The 13,828-nt window shown below is 37.0% G+C and overlaps 1 protein-coding gene across 1 annotated transcript in view; it reads left to right on the top strand.

Moving 5' to 3' along the window:
- col7a1 (collagen, type VII, alpha 1) overlaps positions 1–13,828 on the top strand; it is a 62,575-nt gene that overhangs the window by 47,563 nt on the left and 1,184 nt on the right. The window contains exons 90-118 of the mRNA XM_089134294.1: positions 75–110; positions 1,570–1,629; positions 1,833–1,877; positions 1,957–1,992; positions 2,101–2,196; positions 2,385–2,510; positions 2,663–2,734; positions 2,823–2,858; positions 3,821–3,880; positions 3,969–4,013; positions 4,372–4,407; positions 4,555–4,590; positions 4,916–4,972; positions 5,233–5,304; positions 5,440–5,511; positions 5,899–5,934; positions 6,037–6,117; positions 6,712–6,765; positions 6,848–6,901; positions 6,988–7,050; positions 7,859–7,921; positions 8,022–8,138; positions 8,704–8,781; positions 8,864–8,917; positions 9,060–9,108; positions 10,456–10,870; positions 11,725–11,856; positions 11,931–11,993; positions 13,611–13,784. Coding sequence (XP_088990420.1) covers positions 75–110; positions 1,570–1,629; positions 1,833–1,877; positions 1,957–1,992; positions 2,101–2,196; positions 2,385–2,510; positions 2,663–2,734; positions 2,823–2,858; positions 3,821–3,880; positions 3,969–4,013; positions 4,372–4,407; positions 4,555–4,590; positions 4,916–4,972; positions 5,233–5,304; positions 5,440–5,511; positions 5,899–5,934; positions 6,037–6,117; positions 6,712–6,765; positions 6,848–6,901; positions 6,988–7,050; positions 7,859–7,921; positions 8,022–8,138; positions 8,704–8,781; positions 8,864–8,917; positions 9,060–9,108; positions 10,456–10,475 — 1,554 coding nt within the window. The 3' untranslated portion in view covers positions 10,476–10,870; positions 11,725–11,856; positions 11,931–11,993; positions 13,611–13,784. The remainder of the gene's footprint in view (positions 1–74; positions 111–1,569; positions 1,630–1,832; positions 1,878–1,956; positions 1,993–2,100; positions 2,197–2,384; positions 2,511–2,662; positions 2,735–2,822; positions 2,859–3,820; positions 3,881–3,968; positions 4,014–4,371; positions 4,408–4,554; positions 4,591–4,915; positions 4,973–5,232; positions 5,305–5,439; positions 5,512–5,898; positions 5,935–6,036; positions 6,118–6,711; positions 6,766–6,847; positions 6,902–6,987; positions 7,051–7,858; positions 7,922–8,021; positions 8,139–8,703; positions 8,782–8,863; positions 8,918–9,059; positions 9,109–10,455; positions 10,871–11,724; positions 11,857–11,930; positions 11,994–13,610; positions 13,785–13,828) is intronic.

Here is a 13,828-nt window from a genome sequence, read left to right as displayed (position 1 = left end):
TAATTGACACTATGCTTTTAATTCCCAACCTGTTCAATTTATCTCTCTCCCTTTATTTCCACTGTGTTCTGCAGTCTGTCACCGGACCCCCTGGAATGAAGGGTGAGATGGTAAGTTGTTGCCATGGTTACAACATATAGTGAGCACTGAGGACTATGTGATCAACCCTTCTCACCTGTTTGAAAGATAATCTCATTTGCAGCAAACATAATGTTAGAGCGCCATGTATGTGAGCTTTTCAATAGAGTGTTAACAAAACCCAAATGCCAACAGAGGCGCAGCACATTATTCAAGTAAACCTCAAACATGTCAAGACTATTATTTGTTCAAAACCAAGCAGAGAAGCTATATTTTATTTTACTTTAATCTAATTTTTTATGCCTGCTTTCACTCAAAAGCTATCCTTGATCCTTGATTTTGTTTTTTTCATACCAACTTTGGGCATTTTTGACAGTTTCTAACTTCCTATATGCTTTCCATCCAGTTTCATTAATGTCTTTATCATGTTTGCTGGTGTCTTTAAAACAAATCCAACACAATAAGGTCTACAATGTTTTATAACACAAATTAACTAACAACTAGTTAACTATTAGTCTTGAACAGAATTTGAACAAAACAGAAATGGGGCAGTACAGTGCAACAAGATAAATGTTAAATATTGCCAAGTCTTAAACATTATACATACTAACAAAAGACAATTGTCCTAAAAATAATTACTAATTTTCTGTTATGTTCAACCAGTCACGACCATGTAAATTCAGTAATTAAGCAAAATTCCAGCATGATATGCGTAGGGACATCAGATGGTACGGACCATTCTACTCACAGAAATGATGTTGGTAAAAAACACAGAGTAGTTTATAACGCACATTGTTGTCCAAAAGAATTAATACAAAAAAGCACCTTGCTTTTTTGACATCCATTTTAAGTGCCTTATTTTATTTTTGTTATGAGCGACAAGTCAGAATTATTTGAGTCTGATTAATATATTTAGCTGGATGTATTTGTACTTTCAGCATGTAAAAAAAATCTGACAGGCAGTAAACTTGTGAACAGTTGTGACCTCCTTTTTTAGCATTCTGCCATCTCTATGACACAAATACTCTGTAATTTTACCTTGTTGTGTGTGGTTTACTTAGGTACTGGCACTGATTTGCTCCATATACATATTTACCACATTTTTTGACAATTATAACAGGACAGGGAAGTAAACTGCTGTGAGTGTTGCACATTAAACGCCTTGAGCAAAATCCATCACCTGCCTTCACTGTACTGCCAAACTCTTCCAGCAGCACCTAATCTGTCAAAAGATCCCATCCACAGTTTCAACTATGATGGAATCTTCATAATATCTGAAAAAATATGTACAGCAAGCTCTCAGAAATGTGCAGAATGTCCTGAAAAAAACATGAATGGAATAAACATAACTGAAGCATTTGGTACAGTACCAATTCTCCTGAGGGAAGTGGATGGCTTATCTGCACTGCACCATGACATAGATTGTAGATAATGCACCATAGATGTATATACCTCATCATTAACTCATATCTTTTTGCTGTTTTTTTTAAGGGACCTCCTGGTCAGACATTGCCAGGCACTATTGGAGAAAGAGGCCTTCCTGGATTATCAGTGAGTTTCACTCGTTTTGGTCATAAATGTGAAATTCTGTCCAGCCAACTATTAATTCTGATGTTTTTGAAGTTTATATGACCCATCATTTATCCTCAAGTTTCCCATCATAGTCTGTCATCATTCATCATTTGTAGAACTAATTCCGAATTCATAATTCATACACATACTAATTTCTTTTGTGTGCCTGTTTTGTATTTTAGGGCCCAAAAGGAGACAAGGGGCCAGCGGGGATAAAAGGAGAAAGAGTGAGTGCTGTCTGATTATATTATAGAGTGCCAATCTACAAAGTGTAGAAATGGACTTTAAAGTGTTATTTACTCTCAGGGGGCTGCGGGTGATCCTGGAGAACCTGGGGAAAATGTGAGTACCTGCATTCACTTCAAAGGTAGAAGCAATAGCACCACCACCCATTTCATCTCCACTATAATACAGGCGTCCTTAAAAGACTTTATCATATTTATTTTAAAGGGAATGAGAGGCCCACAAGGGCCCAAAGGATTCAAAGGTGAGGCAGGCGTGGGGATGCCTGGGCCTCCTGGACAACTTGGACCCATCGGCTTAAAGGTCATTGATTCATTTTATTTTGGAGCTGTTGCTAACAAACCTCAAACTCTAGGCTTATCCCACAAAAATGAATGATAGTACCTCAAATCGACCAAATGGCAAAATGGCTTTTGCAGTCATATAGTCAACCACAGAAAATGTAAAAAACTAGTGTGTATATTGAATCGAATGTTTTTAATCTGTTCCAGGGTGACCCTGGCTTGCCAGGTCCTCCAGGCCCTCCTGGACCACGTGGATTGGATGGGACACCAGGACTGGCAGGACAGAGAGGTGAAGCAGGTCAGCCAGGACCCCCTGGACCACAAGGAGAGAGGGTTAGTTGAGTAACTGCTCATACAGAAACAAATGTGACACATATGTTTAGAATGGCTATTACTACATAAAGAAATGTGTTAAATACCATAAACAAAATTACTTTTTTGCATCCAGTGATCACAATTCCTCTGATGCCTCTTATTGTTGTAAGGGTCTACAAGGATTTATAGGCAAAACAGGAAACCCAGGAACATCTGGAGCTGATGGACAACCAGGACCCACTGTAAGAATGTTCAAATCAAATTATGTGTTACAGGGCAAGAGTGTCAATCCCTCTGTGGTATTCAGTGATGTCTTTATCTTCATATTAGGGTACTGCGGGCCTTCCAGGACTCAAGGGCGATAAGGTAATTGATATTGTTTTTTTAAGGGTGCTGTTCTTTAAATTTTTTAAAGAACACGTGCTGGTAATTTAAAAACTTTAGAAGCAGTCAAAATGTAGGAGAAAGTGGAGCTTATCAATACTGATAAAGTTTACTTGCTGATAAATCAATTTTAGGCTGAAAATAATAATAATATAAAAAGACAACAGTAAAATTACAATACTAATACTGTATTTATGGCTGTCTTCCTTTTTTGCTTTCAATCATTAAACGAAAGTGCTTTTATTTTTGCAGAAAAATCCAGTAAGACCTAAAGCTTCTCATTTGCTGACAAAAGATTTATAAATAATTCTGATCACAAGACGGTTGGCTCATATCATGTTCCATTTTCAAATGCTCGTCATGGGTGACCCAAACCCTCTGCACTTGCAGAGTTTGGGTAGAGCAGCATTTTCTTTAAACTGAGCCTCTCTGAGCCAATGAAAATACCTGATTATGAGGTACTCACATGTAAATTAACAAAATGATGCTGTTCACTCTGAAACATGTATTGCGTCAAACTATAAATGTACATGATTACATCACATTCTTCGCATTTGTCGCTTGGCTGGTGTTCATTTTTTCATGAGTTCAACTGGTTCAGTTGCAACGGTGTGCCTTCACAAGCCCTGGATTGGATCTGTTTAGTGCTGCTCAATCATATTTCAGAATGTTTTACAATATATATATAGTACATTGTTCAAAAATCTGAAAAAAAAACCCATTCCCATTTAAATCTAGAAACAACTTATGGAGTTCATCCCACCCTAAGTGCATATTGTCACTGAAGTAATAATAAAGATATACTAAATACTAAGACATTCTGAAATGTCTTTTCACTCAAATTTATGTTGATTATATAATTTGTAATGAAATATACAAGACGATTAGACATGGAATTTAAGAGAACATTACCCCTTTACTTTCTTTTCCGCCTCCACATTCAGGGTGAAATTGGAGTTGGAGTGCCAGGTCTAAGAGGAGAGCGAGGAGACCTCGGGCCTCGGGTAATGTCCATGACTAATCTAAATTTTGTCCATTTGCTTGTATGCTCATCAGATTGTGATGGTGGGTGTATCTGTCTAATTATTTTAGGGAGAAGAAGGTCGGCCTGGAACAGATGGAGAGAGAGGCCCTACTGTAAATACACTCCTTTCTGTTTACGACATTCAGCATTCCCTCATTATTTTTTACCCCGCTAGATCCTGCTTTCTATACATATTGATATCGTCAGTTTCTCTTAATGGGTGTCATTGATCTGAGCCCTCGTCTAAATGTGGAAAGGCTGATGCAGGGACAGAGGTAGCTGTATGAACACACTGTATTCGTCATACTTTATATTCAGGGCTATGATGTGTTCGTCTCCCACTCGCTGCAATTTTAAAACCATTATGAGTCAAGGCCTCTTGCAGAGCTTCACGTCTTCTATCTACTAATGCATACAAATGTTCAAGCAAATAAGATTTCTCCTCTACTCATCTGTCTGTCCCACTGACAGGGTCCTTCTGGCAGCAAAGGGAACAGAGGAGATAAGGTGTGTATAACTTATCGTCTTCTGCTACAATCTGTCTCAGGCTGTCCTTTACTATTCTCAAAAAAAGAAAGAAAAAATAATAACTATGTCATAAAATTCTTGTCATATACACTTGGAAATAATGTTAAATATACCAATTCTTCACAGGGCGAGCAAGGTCCTTCTGGAATTAAAGGCGAAAAGGTGATTTATTTTTTAAAATATGCATTGATCATCCTGATTTTTTACACAGCTCTCTGAAATGCTTGATTCTGATTGGTCCATTGCAATATTTTTTAATAATAACTGCTAAACTTGGCCATTAAACTTAATTCTTCTTATATAATAAAATGATTTAAACTCAAATCAAAATTTCATGTGCATTTTTTTATTTGTAACAGTCAGTTGGTTATTTTTCCTACAAGTCTTGTACCACCCTAATAGGGTTTATTTTGTATATTAGATATACTACATTTTTCTTTTTAAATATTGAATTATTTATTTCTGTATTTGATTTTGAATCTTCTAGGGAGATACTCTGCTGGTGGGAGGGCCTCCGGGAGAGAAAGGAGTAAAAGGAGAAACTGTGAGTCAAAATTATTTGATGGCTATGTGGCTTTTGTGTCACTTTATGACAAATTGAAGGCCAATACTGAAGGTTAGGTTGCTGAAGGTCTCTTATCTTTTGAGAACATGTGCATATGAGAACTGGTCATAAAGCATTTATGTGTGCCTGCCTTAGGATCGATTCTGGAGATTGTTAACGAGTCAGTAGGCAACAAGCTAAAGGCAGATCAATTGGGTCGATGTAAACCAATCAGTTATATTGAACACTGCTCTCCCCAGGGGGAGCGAGGACCTAAAGGTGGACAGGGTGAAAAGGGTGCAAAAGGACAGGAAGGACCACCAGGAGAACAGGTAAAAATGTATTTTTTATGTTTTCATGTTGTGATGCCTAAAATCTATTGTAGCATTTGTAGCGATATGTTTGTTTAATCTCATTAATAATAAATGAAAGACATTTCATTTGTGATTTTTCTTTAATATTTGTAGGGTCTGAGAGGTGAGCCAGGAGAGAGAGGTTCCACTGGTTTCCAAGGAGCCCGTGGTCCTGGCGGTCAGAAGGTAAAAAATATCTTCTCTTCTCTCACAAATGAACATGAATAAACACAGGATGAAGATTGTAGAAATAACGACAGTCTTTATTAAACATAAACCAACAACTTGAAACAGTATTCACAAACAATACCAAAAAAAGAATGAGTAAAGGAGAGGAACTAAATACACGCGTGATGAACTAAATGATGAACAGCTGTGATGATGATGATTAAATTAATATCCATGGTAACTCATTATGGCGAGAAAAGGAGAACAAAGGAACACAGGTGATTAAACAGACTGATACGAAAAGCAAAACTAAGCATAACTGTGACAAATACATTTGGGTGTTTAAAAATGTACATAATTGTGTGTGGATGTCATATTGATAATGTTTTTGCTTATCATTTGCAGGGAGAAGCAGGGCAGCCAGGTGTCCCAGGTGAAGCGGTGTGTATGCCTATAACATCCGTGCATGAATAACACATACAGTCCCCAGACTCCGCTGTTTCCCCATGACTACCTCTCATTTTTTTTATCTGTTCTCTACAGGGAACACCTGGTAAAGATGGTCTGCCTGGCATGAGAGGAGAGAAGGGAGAGGTTGGGCACCTAGGTCTCAGAGGCCTCAAGGTGTGTGTGTGTATGTGTGCATTTTAATGGTTGTCTCTTTGATTAAAACTCAAACTGACTCTTGCAAGCTTTATCAGTAACCTTGAGGAGCCCTTCAGACCAGATGATCTCACTTCTTATAATTCTTCCACGGTCTGGATTCCAGGCTATTGTGTCTGATATTCATCTGCATATATACCATAGATCCATCATATCAAAGTATTTTGTGTGTGTTAATATGTGTATGTGTGTGCATGTGTAGAGAAATTGATTTGTCGAGTGCAGCGAGGCACATGAAAGACTCCTGCGTATGAATCCATTGCTCTCAGGGATACATGGGCCGCTGCAGACAGTACTAGCTGCCCTTCAGCCAGCGGCAACATACACGCACACACTCACATAGCTTTTATCTGGATTCAGCATCCCTGATAGACCTCTATCTGTTGTCATTAATGAGAAAGACAGTAATTGAAGGGTATGTGTGCTTGTGTGTATGACTGACACATGAATAGTATTTTATTCTTTACAAATAGTCCCTCCCTGGGAGCTTTTAGAGTCATTACTCCTTGTCACATTGAGTGATTGACAGGTTGTCTAAGCTTTAATTGCTTACAGGGAGAACGAGGCTCCAAGGGGCTATGTGGACCAAGCGGACAAAAGGGAGACAAGGTGAGTAATAAAGAGAGTTTAAGGTAAGTTTGTGTTGTGTTGCAATGTTTTGCTGGAAGTCATGAATTTTGCCTGTTAATAGGGAGATGCTGGGATTAATGGTAGACCAGGATTGCCAGGGAGGAAAGGAGAGCAGGTATGTACACACATTTATGTGTGTGTGTGTGCGGGTTGCATGTGATTCCTGCTGTTATATTTGTTTGAATGCAAGTTATATTTCAGGGTGAAGTCGGGTCTCAAGGTCCCACAGGAAGTCCAGGGAAGGAGGGGCTCATTGGCGCCAAGGTAAAACATCTGAGGTCTGAGATTATATTGACTAATAGGAAAGGGTTGTTATAATACAAACATTCACAATTCTTGATCAATTATTAAACCACGGTAAAACTGCCATTCAAGTTTTGTTTAATACATTAATATATTTATTAAGCAAAGATGATAGTAAAGGCATTCATAATGTAACAAAAGATTTCTATTTCAAATAAACACTGTTCTTTTGAACTTGAACATCAAATAAGACTCTATATCCAGCATAACTGTGTTTTTAATATTTGATAATGAGAAATGTTATTTTAAAATGATTTCTGGAGGATCATATGACACTGAAGACGAGTAAGGGCAGTTGAAAATTCAGCTTTGCTATCAAGATAAATAAATTCCAATTTAGAATATATTAAAAAATGGTGGACATAGATTTATTTCAAACATAAAAAGTCTTAGTGCATGTTACAAAAACTGTGAATGTAATGGGTGCATACCAGCATTGTTATCATGGTTGATAACAGTCTGTACTACTGATACTGAATTTTATTATTATGATTGTATTTTCATCATCTTAATATTGATTGGTACCAACCAAAGCATATAAGCGGACCAGTGTGACGCTGCAATTAATATTCCGCTGTGGAGGAAATATTACTGCTCACATGCTCTGGTACCAATATACCAATAGTTTCAACAAGCCTACTGAATAAGCTAGTGGACAACAAATTGTTTTACAGTAACATAGAACTACATAATCTTTAGTCATAAAAATGTGGAGCAGGTGCAATTAAACTTTAAACACACTGCATAACATTCATCTGTTGATGCCCAGGGTGACAGAGGCTTTGATGGAGTTTTGGGGCCAAAGGGAACACAAGGAGACAAAGGCGAACGGGTGAGTATGCAAACCTCTTTAGCTCCCTGCTGTTTAAATATAATGCTGTTGATCTAAGTAAAGAAGTGACTTATTGTTTGTTCCTGTTGCTTTTCTTTAGGGCGCATCTGGTATCCCAGGCCCTCCTGGTCCGAGAGGTGTGGATGGACCCTCCGGTCTAACAGGCCCTCAAGGACCTGCTGGAGGTAAAGGTCCAGAGGGTCTGCAAGGACAAAAGGTATAAAACTTACACTGTATCACTGTGTATGTGCAAAGGAACATTTACACAATCATGGAGGATATCATCGTTTCAATGCATTAGTTTTCCGTGTGGCGTGGGGGGGGGGGGGGGGTTGTGTCTTCAAGACATTGGACCACACATAATTAAAATATGCATTTAAATGAATATGTATCACAACAAAACTATTTTTCGACATAAAAAATACACATCTTTCTTTAACAACCTGGGCTCATTTTATGTCTGACATAATAACCTGTGGTTCAACAAATGAGTAATCAACAGATTCAGTGAGGATGTGAGTTGCCGTGACAATTTAGTTAATGAATCAGACAATTTACGCTATTCTTTTCCGACTGATTTGCCAATTGTTTGAGAGATGCATTAGAGTGTTTCTCTCTCAAAACAGTACAATTCTCAAGTTATTTGTTTTATTTTGCTGTAATGTTTGTGTATGTAGTGCAGAGCAGTGCTGCTCCTTAATAGCGCTGCAGGAAACCCTAATTCATATTCACAATGAGCAAGGTTAGTTCATCGTATGTGAGGTATTGAATATTTATTGTAGGGAGAAAGAGGTCCTGCAGGCCCGGCTATGGTTGGTCCACGTGGCATACCAGGGATCCCAGGAGAGAGAGGAGAACAGGTGGCTATATACATAATCTACCTCTGCATTGATTTTCCACACATATGTCATCGCTAAATGCGTCTCTGTGTTTATGTATTAGGGTGAGATGGGCTCTGATGGACCTAAAGGAGACAGAGGAGAACCAGGCATGACGGTCAGAACAAATAGACTTTTACGATTCATGACTTATTGTAATGTAATGCATAATTTATTCTTCTACCCGAGCCTCACATTGAACCCTCAAGATAAGTAAGAATGACTCAAGGGCTGGTCACATCTCTCTTTATTCTTTAAAGGAGGATGAAATTCGGGGTTATGTTCGAACTGAGATGAACCTGCATTGTGGTGAGTGGATCTTTTTATAATTGCCATTTATCTCCATCTATAACAGTTTTCCATCACCATCAATGGCCGTTTCACTTCATGAAGTCATGAAATCTACTTGAATCCTCTTTCTTTTTTGGTGCACTGAAAGAAAAAAAAAATCCTGTTTAGACATTGTTTTAAACTTTTGTCCACCTCATCAGTTGCAAACTCAATTTGTTGTCTGGCTCCTTTGTGATATGGAACAGCTGGTTAACCTGTTAACTGTCACCCCCCCTTTTTTGAATAGACATGAAAATGCACATTTCGAACTTAAATGGTTGTAATTCAAGAATGCTTTGGAATATAGACATATGATTGGTCTTGTTTTAAAGAAGACATTTGGCAGATTTTTGTAGAAGTGAAATAAATTAAGAAAGTGAAACAGAAAAAAAGTTATAGAAGTTTGAGTTTATGGAAATGTACAATGTAAAAATATTAATTATTCATATTTTACTTAAAATATATATTTTCAAAACCTGGGCTACTCTAAAATGGCAGAAAGATCAAAGCCAAAAATCTGAACAAGTTGTGTTTCAAATTTTAGGTTGATATCTCAAAAAATGAGCTTTCAGTAAGATTTTGTTTGAGCGCAGTACCAAACTTTTTCACTAGGGCACAATCAGACTCCATTACTGCCCATATAAGGGCGCCTGCATTTCCATTCGTGTTTTGAGTGATATGAACCATTATTTCCACAATTTTCATACAATTTCTGAAGTAGAGATCCTATTCAGGAGTAGCATGGGAAGTTTGGCAGATTTTGATATGAATTGAACCTCTAAGAAACATACAAAGAACACGCATGTAAGTCATAGCTAGCTGCCACGTCACAAATGGTGAATTTATTATTTTTTTCTTGATATTTTAAACTTTTCAGACCTTTTTTTTCCAAAATAATTGAATGGATTCTATCTTTTGAACTTTTGGCATGAAAACAAACTGAGGTATCTACCATTTTTTCATGATTTTTCATGTTTACTGCTTAAAATAAAGGTCTGAACACGCCTTATGAGTATGAAAATATTCTTGTTTTATATTGATAAATTATGGCTCCTCTGTAATATATTTTGAAAATCAGTCACCAAATATGGAAACTAGAGATTGTAAGCTTTCAAATGATATATAGTTTGTCAAAATTATTTAAGGTATTTACTAAGATATTATTGTTTTAAAAATATAGTGGCAAACGTCCCACCTGTGGGACGGTGACAGATAAATGTGATAGTCAATCCCTGACCTTTTTTTTCATTAAATTATTTTACAGAAGTAAAATGGGATGCAAATTCTGATTAATGTTGATTATCTCTTTCTCTCTTTTTCCCTAAGCTTGTGGAGGTAAGTTGTGACTTATAGTCTCAATATAGCTACATTTTCCTATCATTGCATCAGAAACTCGTGTCCACACAGTACACTAACAGTACACTTTGTGTGTGATGTGGTCTCAGTCTGTATAAACCTTGTTGTTGAGAATGTTTGTGAAAATTTCTGGTTTGCGTCCACATGGCTAAACTTTGGGTTTTGTGCATGCAAAATTGTTATTGTAGTGCATGAAGTTTGAGTACATCTTTACACACATGAATGCCTGTGTGTGCGTTCACTGACGGGGTTTGCTGTCTTGAGTAATTCGTTGTGGGCTTGTTCTCAGGTGTTCAGGACGTTCAGATACCTGTAGGAGTGCAGACTTACCGAAGTAGCTCCTCCACGTCCCCTGGGCGCTCACTAACCCGAGGGGACGAGGAGGGTGAGTCCTATCCTCAATTCGTCCTGCTATTTCTGTTTATCCACTTCTCTTCTAAGCTAAAAAAAATCCTGTCACTCTGTCCCATATTTATTGCTTTCTTGAAAGGACTAGTTTAAAGAAATAGGTCTCCCAAAAATAAAAATTCTGTCTTTGTTTATTCATCCATCTCTCATTCCATGACTTTTTCTCATGTGTGAAACACAAAAGTAGATATTTTGAAGAATGTTCACATTGCGTTTTTGCGTGCTCTGCGTGCTTCTCAGTTCATTCGTCAGTGCACTTACCAAATTTCAACAAACAATAGAGGTCATTATGAAATTACATGTAAAAATGTATGTAAGTCCTACTGAAGTGGGTAAAAAAAAACTCTCAATTTAAGCTACCTGCATTTAATATAAATTTAAATTATAATACTTGTTCATGTAATATCTATTACATGTCCAAAACATTACATTCAAGTATATTTCCATAAGGAATGTTTTTTTCCAAGTATGCTAAAGTGCACTTTTCCCCAATGGTGGTCAATGCATTATTTAAAAAAGAGCAGTGTCAACATTCCTCAAAACATCTCATTATCATGTTCCATGGAAGAATTTACTGTAAGTTATACAGGTTTGGAACAACATGAGGGTGAATAAAAGATGACAATAAAGAATTTTTTTCTTTAAACTACCCCTTTAAACAGAAATTATGTTTCTGCCATGAAAATAAGTGGGATCTGTTAAATACATGCTTGTATTTAACATCATCCAGTTGCACATGTACATCGATTGATTTCAAACTATGATATTCCAGCATTTTAAACTCTGATTTCCAAAAGCTTTCTTTATGTGTGCATCCATTATTTTTTGCAGGTCCAAAGCTGCGTGTGGTGATGAACACAAATGATCCAGACTATGAGCACATTTACTCTATAGAGACCTATGATGATGACGCTCCAGTGGTGGAGATTTCTGACTATGACACCACTGTTAATAAAAGCCAGAGTATGCCTTTTTCTTCTTCAGAAAATGTGTAACTGTATGTGCAGACACAGGATAATATATTGATATTTTGGCAGGTCAAACAGTCTCTGTTGATTCATTAAAAGCTGAAAGGACAAAAAGAGAGGTGAAAAGTGAAGGTAAGCCATCACTCGTGATGTTGCATATTGGAGTGTGGAAATATCAATGTTGATGGTGCATATTTTATTAATACATTCTTCACATTTTTTCTGTTTTTCCATGTTATTGTTGGGGACAGAATACTTACAAATGCTATCTGTAGGAATGTATTAAACTTATGCTTTGTTGATGTCACTATCTTCAAACCCCTTACAGAACTGATGATGGATTATCATAATTTTGGACTCTGTAATTGCTGCACACTATTGTTCTTTGCTGTGCTCACTTCCTGTTGTTTCTCTGTGTATCTGCTGCATGCTGTAAACCCGCTGACTCATCAACATGACAGCTCTTAGTATGAGATTGCAAGCAGCTGTCCTACCACAGAAAAGAGCTGGATATTTCTACAGATCTCTGTGCTATTCTTAACTATAGAGATGCCATAATGACTTAAAGTTTAAGAGTTGAATAGGCCTTGTGTGCTTTCAAGTATTGCTATTCAAGTACCGTCTTTCGCCATATTGTTCACTTTGCATGAATTCAGGGTATATAAATGTGTTGATTACGAAATGTTTCTGCATTCAGAAATATTGGATGTAGCTGAAAAAGCTTTTGGCCATCATGTAGCTGAAAATTTAGGGGTCTGAACAATTTTGTAATGTTTTTAAAAATCATTTTAAGGTCCCCAATATTGCATTTATTAGATTGAAATACAGAGAAAATCGTAATATTGTGAATATCATTACCTTAAAATTACTGTTTGTTTACCCTTAATTTTGATGGTCCACTTTAGGCATTCTACATGTATCTTAACAACTTACTCTCATTGGATTATTAGTATACTTTTAGGTTAGGGTTAGGTGTTAAGGTTCATGTTAGTGGAATAATTTTGATGTAGTTGCATATTTACTTCTAGTTATTAGAATGTCTGTTGGGGGATATTAGGCTATCCGTCAACTAATACTCTAATGACTGGTAGTTGACATGTAGCTTCAAAGTTACTTAAAGTAAGTAGATTGTCTAAAGTGGACTAAAGTATTATTGAAATAAAGTACTACCAACTGTTTTCTTTTTTTTAACATTTTATAATTTATTCCTCTGAATTTTCAGCATCATTACCCCAGTCTTAAAGGAACACGCCGACTTTTTTGGGACTTTAGCTTATTCACCGTATCCCCCAGAGTTAGATAAGTCCATACATACCTTTTTCATCTCCGTGCGTGCTGTAACTCTGTCTGACGCACCCACCGCTAGCCTAGTTTAGCACAAAGACTGGATGTAAGCTAGCATACTAATGCCAATAAGTGACAAAATAACGCAAACATTTTCCTATTTACATGTTGTGATTTGTATAGTCACAGAGTGTACAAATAACAAGGTCATATGAGACACAGCCATCTTTTAACCGTATGCTTCGCCACACGAAGAGAACCAGAGGGTTAATATTTTTCTGGAAACCAATAATGGTTTTTTTTCAGGATTCTTTGATAAAAATAAAGTTAAATATATTTTTAATTATTTAAATAGAAATATTTTGTAACATAAATGTATGTACTGTCACTTCTCATCAATCGAATGCATCCTTGCTGAACAAAAAAAAAATTCAACCATTGAACCATTCCTTCATGTGTTTTTAGACTCTTGCATCTTGCCCATGGAAGAGGGTGACTGTTCCCGGTTTACTCTGCGCTGGTACTTTAATTCTCAGGTGGGCGCCTGTAGACCTTTTATCTACAGCGGCTGTGGAGGGAACGCTAATCGCTATTTACAGAAGGAAGAGTGTGAGAAACTCTGTCTGCAACAGTAAAAAGGTACATTTAACACGCACTGGGCTGAAGGTGACACATGGTGCATT

This window comes from Pimephales promelas, chromosome 8 (assembly GCF_988280905.1).
Source record: "Pimephales promelas chromosome 8, fPimPro1.hap1.1, whole genome shotgun sequence".
In the NCBI taxonomy this organism is placed as follows: Eukaryota; Metazoa; Chordata; class Actinopteri; order Cypriniformes; family Leuciscidae; genus Pimephales; species Pimephales promelas.
Note: the sequence above shows the minus strand (reverse complement) of the source record. Positions and strands in the feature narration are given on the sequence as shown.